Source organism: Staurois parvus, unplaced genomic scaffold (genome assembly GCF_062004578.1).
Source record: "Staurois parvus isolate SC_StPar_1 unplaced genomic scaffold, SC_StPar_1.0 ptg000289l, whole genome shotgun sequence".
Classification (NCBI taxonomy): Eukaryota; Metazoa; Chordata; class Amphibia; order Anura; family Ranidae; genus Staurois; species Staurois parvus.
The window spans coordinates 821,373-832,500 of record NW_028318085.1 but is presented as its reverse complement, the minus strand read 5'-3'; the positions used below and the strand labels follow the sequence as shown (position 1 = coordinate 832,500).

The 11,128-nt window shown below is 42.8% G+C and overlaps 1 protein-coding gene across 1 annotated transcript in view; it reads right to left on the bottom strand.

Moving 5' to 3' along the window:
• The window catches only part of NDUFAB1 (NADH:ubiquinone oxidoreductase subunit AB1), a 45,493-nt gene that overhangs the window by 12,415 nt on the left and 21,950 nt on the right, over positions 1–11,128 (bottom strand). The window contains exon 3 of the mRNA XM_089682417.1: positions 5,149–5,236. Coding sequence (XP_089538543.1) covers positions 5,149–5,236 — 88 coding nt within the window. The remainder of the gene's footprint in view (positions 1–5,148; positions 5,237–11,128) is intronic.

Genomic DNA, 11,128 nt, shown 5'->3' with positions numbered 1-11,128 from the left:
ACCAGAAAGCATGGACACAACACTTTGTCCAGAAAAAATTTTACTCATTTCCCAAAGCTGGCTTCTGATCAGAAAATCTGAATGCCAAATCAAAAAGACCAGACAGTCCCTGTCTACAGAGCTCTTACTGATTAATTCGAGGCCGTGTCTCTGATGCCAATGCTCAGGCAGGTCAGTGAGACAACCCACCCACCCCTTGATCGAAATTTGGCTAGCTCAGCTGGGACCGGCAGTATTTCAATCCATGTGTGGCCACTGCAGCTGAACAGAATTGTATCTACCAAACAGCGGCTGCAATGCTGATCTACGTATTCTGATAGCGGATGAAGGCTCCCCATTATCAGAATACAATGACGCAGTGGGGGGGATTGCCCCCATCAACATTGAATGTGTGAATCAGTACAGTTTTTTTGAACCGTGTATGGCCAGCTTTACTTCTTTCAGAAAATGAAGATCCATCAAAATAAAATCACTACTTTCAGTGCTGCTTTAAGTGGTCCTGCATTACATAAAGAGGAAACTATAAAGGAAAGGCCTCTATGATGAGACTGTGCCAATCCCTTTCCAATGGCCCATCTTCTCTCTGACACAGGTAAACAAATGTGTTGGACAAGATTCAGCTCAATGGCATATGCGCCAGTATTAAAGTTGCAATTTGTTTTAATTTCCCAGAAACCATCCCCGTTGTGTGGGGGGGGGGGGGGGTCTGTCCCCATGAAACGGGCGTCTGACAGTTTTTTCTGTTTGCCCCGGCATTCAAAAAAGGCACCAGCAGAGCCTTCTGTGCATGCGTGGCCATTCATGGTGCTGTACACATGCAGACCGCTTCAGCTGTTCCTTGCAAAGTCTACGGGACAGTATTAGCGACTAGTTATAGTTTAAAAAACGGTGCTGGCAGAGCACTAGCACTCTGCGTGTGTGCAGACCAGGGTGGATAAAAATGAATGATTTTTTTAAAAAAATCCAAAAAAAAACAAAAAAAAAAAAAACGGATTTTTTTTATTTAAATGGGATTTTTTTTAATAAAATGCTTTTTGAGGAAAATATATTACCATCCAAAGGTTATTCCATCATGAAATAAAGATTCGTTTTTTAATTATGTAGAATAAGGCTGTATATGTTTAATTTTTTTGGTAAATAAATTCCATAAATCCATTCACAATGTCATGCTCTTCCAGAGGTTTCTGTAAGATTATTGGGCAGTTTCTCTGCCTACAAGATATTATCACAGATGTTCGGTTTACTTTTGCAGTTCTCAAAACTGAATTTGACTCAGCGGAGATCACATGCCTCTTCTTCACAGCAAAAATGTTATAACATGAACAGAGTTAAGAAAAAGACCTTCATCCTAACTTCTACAAACCTATGAATACAGAATCAACCCCTTCAGTGCTAAGTTTCAAGAAGTTCAGTGAATAGAATAGAAACAATATTTTTCTGATTGTTTGGAGTGGAATAGATCTGCACAAGAAGAAAGTGAAACTAAGTGTGAGGAGGAAGGGGCTGACAGTCTACGTTTCTTAAAATATATATATTTTGTTTAGCCAAATTAGTTAACAAACATGGATGTTTAAGCAAATAACATTTTTTGGAATGTTATTGTTTCAGATGAATAAATCTATTTAAATTGTTATTATTAAGGGAATGATTATTTTTCTCCTTCCTAAGTACAACAGAAAAGTTGTCCAAATATGAATGATTAACCTATTAAACTGGGGATAAAAAAACTAATATGAAAAGTTATTCTAAAAATCTTCATCTACTTGTATATTAAAGTTATACCAGCAAGAATTAGTCTTTATGTAGAAAACTAGGATTTAAATCAAGCCTTACTGACTAGTGATTTAAATCGTGATTTTAATCAGTTTGATGTAAATCAAATCCACCCTGGTGCAGACATCTATGCTACCAAGCACACCGTTCCAGCGGTGGCGTTTTAGAATTTGGTGAGTACTTACTGGAGCCTGTGCACTGCAACTTTATTCTACCAGGCAGCTCCCAGGGTGATGCAGCAAGCATGACTAACTACTGCTGACATGATCCCTGCTACTCCTCTGAACAAGTGTGTTACCCAATACTAACCCTTGAACTGTGTGTGTTACTTAATGATTGAGTAACACACAGAATTCAGAGATAAGGATTAAGTAACACACAGAGTTCAGGGGTCAGGATAAAGTCTGTGCGTTACTTAGTCCTGACCCTTCACACTTGACCCTTAGCAGCATAGGTTCAGGTTTAACTTATTTGTCCCAATTTAAAGTGGAGTTCCACTCACGTTGTCAAAAAATAAAAGTCAAAAACTGTAGCTGATGACTTTTAAAAAACAGCCACTTACCTGTCCCTCGGTCCCATGGTGTGTCCCCCGCAGATCGTTTCACCGGCCGTCCTGTTTTCCAGGAGGTCGGCATCCGGCTGTGACAGCTTGCAGCTTCACAGCCGGGTACCCACTGCTCATGCGCGAGTAGCGCTGCACTTCATGAATGGTCCTGTAGCCTTCTGGGACCTGTCATATGTCCCAAAAGACTACAGGCAGGGAGGACACCTTCAGTTTCTGATTGCCTAGGCCAGGGGTAGGCAACCTGCGGCTCTCCAGCTGTTGCAGGACTACAAGTTCCATCATGCCTCTGCAAGTCATAGCTGTAACTGTCAATTTTGCAATGTCTCATGGGAAATGTAGTTCCCCAACAGCTAGCCGCAGGTTGCCTACCCTGGCCTAGGCGATCAGACCAGAAGTGGGTACCTGTCAAATTCGGGTACCCGCTCCACCCCACCCCCCAAAAGGGGGGGGGGTCCTTAAAGAAGAACTTCCCCTTTTGAGTGGCGCTCCGCTTTAAGCCCTACCCACTGTTACAATTTAAAAGGGCTGTCTGCAGGGGCTCTCCTCCCCCACTTCATGCTTCCATAGTCTTTGAGGCAGCGGGAGCCATTTGCTCCTGCTGCTGTCAATCAAGGCCAGTGAAGAGGGAGTGTGGGTTGGGGCTCAGCTACTCTGTCTATAGATGCAGGTAGTGGGGCTCGGGAGCAGGCCTACATAAGTGCCCCCATAGCAATCTGCTTGCACTCACAGGTAAGTGTAAACAGGTTATTTTAAAAAAAAAAAAAAAAAAAAAAAAAAAAAAAAAAAAAGAAGAGGGGTGGGTGGGGGGGGACTAAAACAAGTTTTAGATGTATTGGTTTCAGCTGTCAAAGGAGGTGGTCATGATTTCAACCTACCAAACTAAGCTAAAGCGACTTAACAACAATAGTCATTTCCAAAACTATAGATCCACGTTACAAATGACCACCAAAGAACAGACAGAATAGTTAAAAGTGGTATGAAACCCAAAAAGCAAGCATTTATTATATTGCAGCTTAAAATTTCTTACATGTAATGTCTGTATTCATTTTAGGCTCTTTCTTCTATTTTCATCTGGTGACCCAGCCAGCAAGTCTGTTGCTTTTCAAAAGAACAAGCTGTCAAGCAGATGGTATGAGCTACATTGATGAGACAAGCCATTTTACACTGGCAGGGGTGCTTACAATGATCAGCGTTTCTGTAAAACCTTTGTAAGCAGTTACAGCAGGTTTTTTTCTTTTGGGATAAAATGTGAGCTGGAGCTTGGCTTCAATTTGTTAGTGTATTTAAAGTGGAATATTGTCTTGCACATCTGGTGGTCATGCCCGAGACTGTTTCGTTTTTGGTCTCGTGTGTTTGGCCTCCTTTTCACCTTGTTCCATCTCTCCATACCCCGGGATGCTCGGTATGCCTTGCTTCATTGCCCCATACCAGGCCTCTTGGCTCACCAGCAGAAGTTGGCTTCTTATTTGTTTTTTTATCGGCCACTAGAACAATTGCCCAGGCCTGGAAGAGTCCGTTTGTCCCTCTTCAGGGGGTGCGGGATCGTATGACTACTATGATGCTCAACGAGCAGATGTCGAGTATCCGCAACGACTCCCACCGTAAATTTTTTAAAATATGGGAGCCGTGGTTGCAATATGCCTTTCCCTCACTCCCCCCCGGCTAGCCTGGGGATGTAATGGCGTTTGGTATTGGCGCTCTTGGACCCCTGCTCTTTGCCCCCCCCTTTTTTTTTTTCTTTCCCCTTTCTCTCTCTGTTTTTGGTGTGACTGGACAGCTGCCTTTAGTTGTTAGAGTCAGTTGCATTAATGTTTTGTACCTTATGTGCCATTGATAGCCCCTGCGTGGGCGTACCTTTTGCCCTGTTGGCATTAGAGCACTGTTTTCCTTTTATTTTGCTTTTTTTTTTCTGTGCAATTGATAGCCCCTGTGTGGGTGAGTTTTATTGCCTCTGTTTTATAATGTTTAAAAATAAAAACCATTGGAATATAAAGTGGAATATTAGGCTGTGAATTGAAAATTCAGGATTGTTAATTGAAGAGACATGCTTGGTCTCTTCCGCATTAAAGCTTCTTACCCGCCTGTCCGCCTCTGTCCAGTAAGCTACACAGGTGCAGCCCACTGCATATATTCGACAATGTGCAGGAGGGACGTCACCTCCACCTGGTCAATGACAGCAGCCAGTGCTTGAGACCCGGAAACAGGGAGTTCCAGGGATGGCGCATTGCTGGATTCAGGGTGACTAGAATTCTTCTTTGAGGCTAGGTTCACATCTGTGTGGGTGGTGCCGCTGTGGATCCGCACAAAAATCCGTGCAGCCGCAACACCTGCACAGAGGAATGCGAACCTGCGGGCGGGTGACATTAGTTCTAATGGCGCGCCACCCGCACTGGAAAACGCAGCCGTACTGGGAACCGAGGATCCCGTGCAGGCTGCGTTTTCAAAAGTGCAGGGACTACTTCTGTGCATGTCACAAGGCACCGGAGTCCATTCAAATGAACGGGCTCTCATGCCTCTGCAAAACGCGGCCCGCACGGCCGCATATATGTGAACCCGGGGTAAATCTGCTAGTGCATTTGACACTACCCTCCCCCCCAGACTGACATTGCTACTATCCAAAAGGTGCCCCTGAGTTCCTTCATAAAGAGTGGGGGCATGTGAATACAGGAGGTGTATTACTGGCCAGATCACCAGGTGAAAACAGAGGGAGAAAAAGCTAAAAATAGAAAACTAATGCAAACACCACATCCAAGCTGCAATACATTACATTTCTGGTTTGGGGACAATAAACCGGGGTGCAGCCATCTTACCAAACTCATCTTCCATTGCCATGATTATTTCAACTTGGTCCAAACTATCCAGTCCCAGGTCTTTCATGAAATGGGAGTTGACGGTGAGCTGGAAGAAGCATAATGAACATCCAGTATTTTAGGTTTATGCACCACTAAAACGTTATGTATGTGCATTTAGGACAAAGTAATACTACCGCAAAATTCAGATAAACAATTAGACCTGCTACTTGTAACTCCAGGGAATTAGAGATGTATTTAAACACTACACAATTATTAGTGGACAAAGACAATCCAGAGATTACAAATTCCTGACCTGTCTGATGTGTTCCTTGGCCTTCATGATGCCGTTTGTTCACAAATGTTCCCAAACAAACCTCTGAGGGCTTCACAGAACAGTTGTATCTACAGTGGGGATCGAAAGTTTGGGCACCCCAGCTAAAAATTTGTATTAATGTGCATAAAGAAGCCAAGGAAAGATGGAAAAATCTCCAAAAGGCATCAAATTACAGATTAGACATTCTTATAATATGTCAACAAAAGTTAGATTTTATTTCCATCTTTTACTTTCAAAATAACAGAAAACAAAAAAATGGCGTCTGCAAATGTTTGGGCACCCTGCAGAATTTATAGCATGCACTGCCCCCTTTGCAAAGCTGAGACCTGCCAGTGTCATGGATTGTTCTCAATCATCGTCTGGGAAGACCAGGTGATGTCAATCTCAAAGGTTTTAAATGCCCAGACTCATCTGACCTTGCCCCAACAATCAGCACCATGGGTTCTTCTAAGCAATTGTCTAGAAAACTGAAACTGAAAATAGTTGACGCTCACAAAGCTGGAGAAGGCTACAAGAAGATAGCAAAGCGTTTTCAGATGTCAATATCCTCTGTTCGGAATGTAATTAAGAAATGGCAGTCATCAGGAACAGTGGAAGTTAAAGCAAGATCTGGAAGACCAAGAAAAATATCAGACAGAACAGCTCGCAGGATTGTGAGAAAAACAATTCAAAACCCACGTTTGACTGCACGATCCCTCCAGAAAGATCTGGCAGACACTGGAGTTGTGGTACACTATTCCACTATAAAGAGATACTTGTACAAATATGGTCTTCATGGAAGAGTCATCAGAAGAAAACCTCTTCTACGTCCTCACCACAAAAATCATCGTTTGAACTTTGCAAATGAACATATATAGACAAGGCTGATGCATTTTGGAAACAAGTTCTGTGGACCGATGAGGTTAAAATTGAACTTTTTGGCCAGAATGAGCAAAGGTACGTTTGGAGAAGAAGGGGCACAGAATTTAATGAAAAGAACCTCTGTCCAACTGTTAAGCATGGAGTTGGATCAATCATACTTTGGGGTTGTGTTGCAGCCAGTGGCACAGGGAACATCTCACGAAGGAAAAATGGATTCAATAAAATTTCAGCAAATTTTGGATGGTAACTTGATGCCATCTGTGAAAAAGCTGAAGTTAAAGAGAGGATGGCTTCTACAAATGGATAATGATCCTAAACACACCTCGAAATCCACGAGGGATTACATCAAGAGGCTTAAACTGATACCTCAAACAAGAATTGAAAGACTCTTGGCTAGCTACAAAAAGCGTTTACAAGCTGTGATACTTGCCAAAGGGGGCAGTACAAGATATTAACTCTGCAGGGTGCCCAAACTTTTGCAGATGCCATTTTTTTGTTTTCTGTTATTTTGAAAGTGTAAATGATGGAAATAAAATCTAACTTTTGTTGACATATTATAAGAATGTCTAATCTGTAATTTGATGCCTTTTGGAGATTTTTCCATCTTTCCTTGGCTTCTTTATGCACATTAATACAAATTTTTAGCTGGGGTGCCCAAACTTTCGATCCCCACTGTATACTGAGATTAAATTACACACAGGTGGACCCTATTTACTAGTTAGGTGACTTCTGAAGGCAATTGGTTCCATTAGATTTTAGTTAGGGGTATCAGAGTAAAGAGGGCTGAATACAAATACACGCCACACTTATTTCACATATGTAATTGTAAAAAATTTTGAAAACCATTTATCATTTTCTTTCCACTTCACAGTTATGTGCCATTTTGTGTTAGTCCATCATAAAATCCCAATAAAATACATTTACGTTTTTGGTTGCAACATGACAAAATGTGGAAAATGTTAAGGGGTGTGAATACTTTTTCAAGGCACTGTACATAAAAGCTCACCTGCTGGACTCTTCCTCTTATATGACATTCTCTGGGCATTAATCTGCTTAGTCACGGTTAACAATAAGATGGCTTGAGGTAGAATTATTTAAAAGAAACTCGCACTGCCCATTTAGGTACATTTTTCTTTTTGTATTGGTTTTCAAAAAAGTGATATGGGTAAATGTTACATGACATTGCTTGTATTATAAAAAGCAGCGAATATAAAAAAGGAAAAGAAAAAAGAAAAAGGGATGGGGGGCTGTAGAGGTGACCGATTGCGGTTTTTAGGCATATAAATGTCATGATGGGCAGCACAGTAGCTAAATGGTTAGCACTTCCGCCTGGTGGTACTCGGGTCGTTGGTTTGAATCCCAGCCAGGGCACCTCCTGCCTTGAGTTTGCATGTTCTCCCTGTGCCTGCGTGGGTATCCTCCGAGTACTCCGGTTTCCTCCCACACTCCAAAGACATGCTGGTAGGTTAATTGGATCCTGTCTAAATTGTCCCTAGTATGTGTATATATGAATGTGATTTAGGGACCTTAGATTGTACACCCCTTGAGGGTTAGGGACTGATGTGAATGTACAATATATATGTAAAGTGCTGTGTAAATTGACGGCGCTATACAAGTACCTGAAATAAATGTTGACAGCAAGAGGTAACTATTTATTATTATTATTATACAGAATTTATAAAGTGCCAATAGTTTGCTCAGCGCTGTACATTACAAAGGGGGACAGAACATGTGACAGAACATACCAATACAATGCAAAACATGAGGGGATTGAGGGCCCTGCTCTTTGGAGCTTACAATCTAGGAGGGAGGGGATGGTGGTACAGGAGGAGATAGCTGTGGGGGATGGAGTGGTAGGAAGAGTGGAGGAGGTCGGCAAGTTAGCAGGGGGTGGGGTAGGCTTCCCTGAAGAGATGGGTTTTCAGGGTGCACCTAAAGGAGAGGAGAGTAGGTGATAATCTGATGGGTTGGGGCAGGGAGTTCCAGAGGATGGGTGACACCCTGGAGAAGTCCTGGAGACGGGCATGGGAGGAGGAGACCAGGGAACTAGAGAGAAGGAGGTCTTGTGAGGAGCGGAGTGTGCGTGCTGGGCAGTACTTGGATATTAGGTTACCTCTGGTTATTTAACAACCTCCTCTCTCCCTTCCGGTGATGCAGCGGTTATGTCCCTCGCCAGCTGCTGTCATCCCCCTCCTCCTGGTGCTGAATTTTTGGCCTGTTGATTGGCTGGCAGGGGACGATGTTATCTCACGCATGTGCACATGCGTCAGTCGTTCCAGCCCAGCCAAAGTGTGCCAGCAATGCATGCTGAACTGCACATGTGCAGCTCAATGTACATTTGGTAGAAAGCTGCAAGCAGGCAGGTAAAGTATTGTTGCAGAAGAAACATAACATGTCTCATCTGCTATAAAATGTTTTTTAAAATAGTTAGGTTTAGTTCCACTTTAAGATGTCAAGAGGTTTTGGAATACCTGGGAGGATCTGAACATGGCCCAGTCTGACCATGGTCCTTCCTACCTGAATCTCTTGCCATCAGGCTCTCTGTATTCATGATTGCGGCCAAGAAACCCCCTGGTGTTATAATGGCTGCTTCCCAGTGTCTGAATATTGTGGCTCGAGCTGCTTCTAGACAGTGTCAGGTTAATTGGCTCCTGTCTAAATTGGCCCTTGTATATGAATGTGAGTTAGGGACCTTAGATTGTACACCCCTTGAGGGTTAGGGACTGATGTGAATGTACAATATATATGTAAAGTGCTGCGTAAATTGACGGCGCTGTATAAGTACCTGAAATAAATAAATAAGACGCCTCTTTATGGATGGCAAAGAGCCCGGGAGCACAAAGAGAAAAGCTACTTCTGGTGTGCCTTTAATCTATGGATTGTATTATATACCTGGAAGACTCAATGTCAAACTGATTCTTTTGCAGCTCCACCAGATATAGGAATCCCCCTTTAAAACATCACTAGAAGATCATTTTAAAAGGGTTGCAAAATGAACTGAGATTTGCATCTTCAGACGAGGCTGGACGATGCATCTTGGGCCCTTTCACACGAGAAGTCAGAGTGGGTCCAGCTGTCTGTTTTTCCAGCCAGACCCAACTGGAGCCCCCATTCTCCTCTATAGGCAGTCAGATGTAGATGGACTTGTGTCTGTTTACACTCGGCTACCTCCGAGTCTGATCCGATCCGACATTTAAAAAAAACAAAAACAAACTAAAAACCTAAGGGGATCTGTTCCCCTACATCTGGCTAGATCAAATGGCAGTCGGGTGGAAACGGACAGCTGGTCCAATGACATCTGGCTGCCCATAGAGCAGAGCGGGCTGTGTCCGTGTATGCATAAGAGGAGCGGACCTGTCACCTGACCGCTCCGCTTAACTCAGCAGATCAGAGCATAGATCTCCTGCTGAGCAAACCCGGATTCACCCTGTGTGAAAGGGGCCTTGGAATTCTCTGTCCCTAACTGGGCCAGGAACCCCCAGTTTCACACACACATTAATAGTTAGCTTGGGTGTCTTTCTTTTGTTCAGATTTTGCTTTCAGAGACTGAAGCTCACAAAGAGACTAGAAAATTCCTGTGCATTTGTGCAGCCCATGGCACACTACTACTACTGAAATATGAAAGCTCAATAGAGGAAAAAAGGTGTTTGCAATATTTTCATCTGTCTGAACTGTGATGTTCACTTTTCAGCAATTGTTTGATGTAGGAGGTTGTAATAATCAATCAAATCAATTATGAACAGTGAATAAGAGAAGAGAGACACCCCTAGCACCTTTGCTCACATACTATTACAGCAAGTTGTGCCAAAGATCCAAGTAGCCTCCCTAGCGGTCTGATTATGTCTTTATTTCTGTGCTCAAAGCGGTACTTTTTTTTGCATGGAAATATGTAGTTTTTTTTATTGTAGGCCGAAATTTTTAGGAATAACTCACTGAAATCTGTCCGAACAAGAGTCTAGTAAACATCCCGGGTATGTTACAATTTGAAACACGAAATCATACATTATAGTTTAATAAATAATCATAAAAAATATAATAAATTTAATTCAATAATATAATCAAAACAAAAACACTGAAATTTGAAATAGAGCGCCAAGTTCGCACATCACTAAGCAAAGTCGCAAAATCGTTTTCAGTGTCCGATGACGAATTTCCCCGCAAATCATTATCACTCAATTCTGCAAGTGGTTCTGATTTACTATCGCTGTTCTCTAGCCGGTCTAAAACCGATTTTGTCCTAAAAGGGACACTTTTTGGACGCCATGGACGTTTCTCAGTTTCCAGGCAGAAAGAACAGTAAAAATGCAGGCAGGGCACAGGACAAAGCACTCGGGACAAAATGTATGTGAAATGGTTTGATACAGGAATGTTTTACTATGTGATTTTAGTGTATTTAGTGAATGTCACTTTTAAAATTTCAAAAATTTCCCGCCAGTTCCGTCCCCCGTACATCCCGACGTCGCAGGGAACGGAACCCAGAAGACAGATGCCGGCATCGGCCGGAGGACATTGCAGGGGACGCTGCAGGAGGGACATCGCGGACAAGGTAAGTGCAGAAGGGATCCCGGAGCAATGCTGCAGGGTATTCCCGAGTGTAGCTTGGGGTTACCACTTGTGGTGCTGAAACGTTACCCCGAGCTACACTCGGGAATACCGCCAGGGAAGTTAACAAACATGGATTGATGGGTATCGTAGTTTAAATGCCACAGAAGAGGAAATTATTCTTCAAAAGGCCCAGTCCTTTTGCAAAATTAAATACTGCACCCATATTTATAAAATCTTTGATTAGGAACCTTACAACTA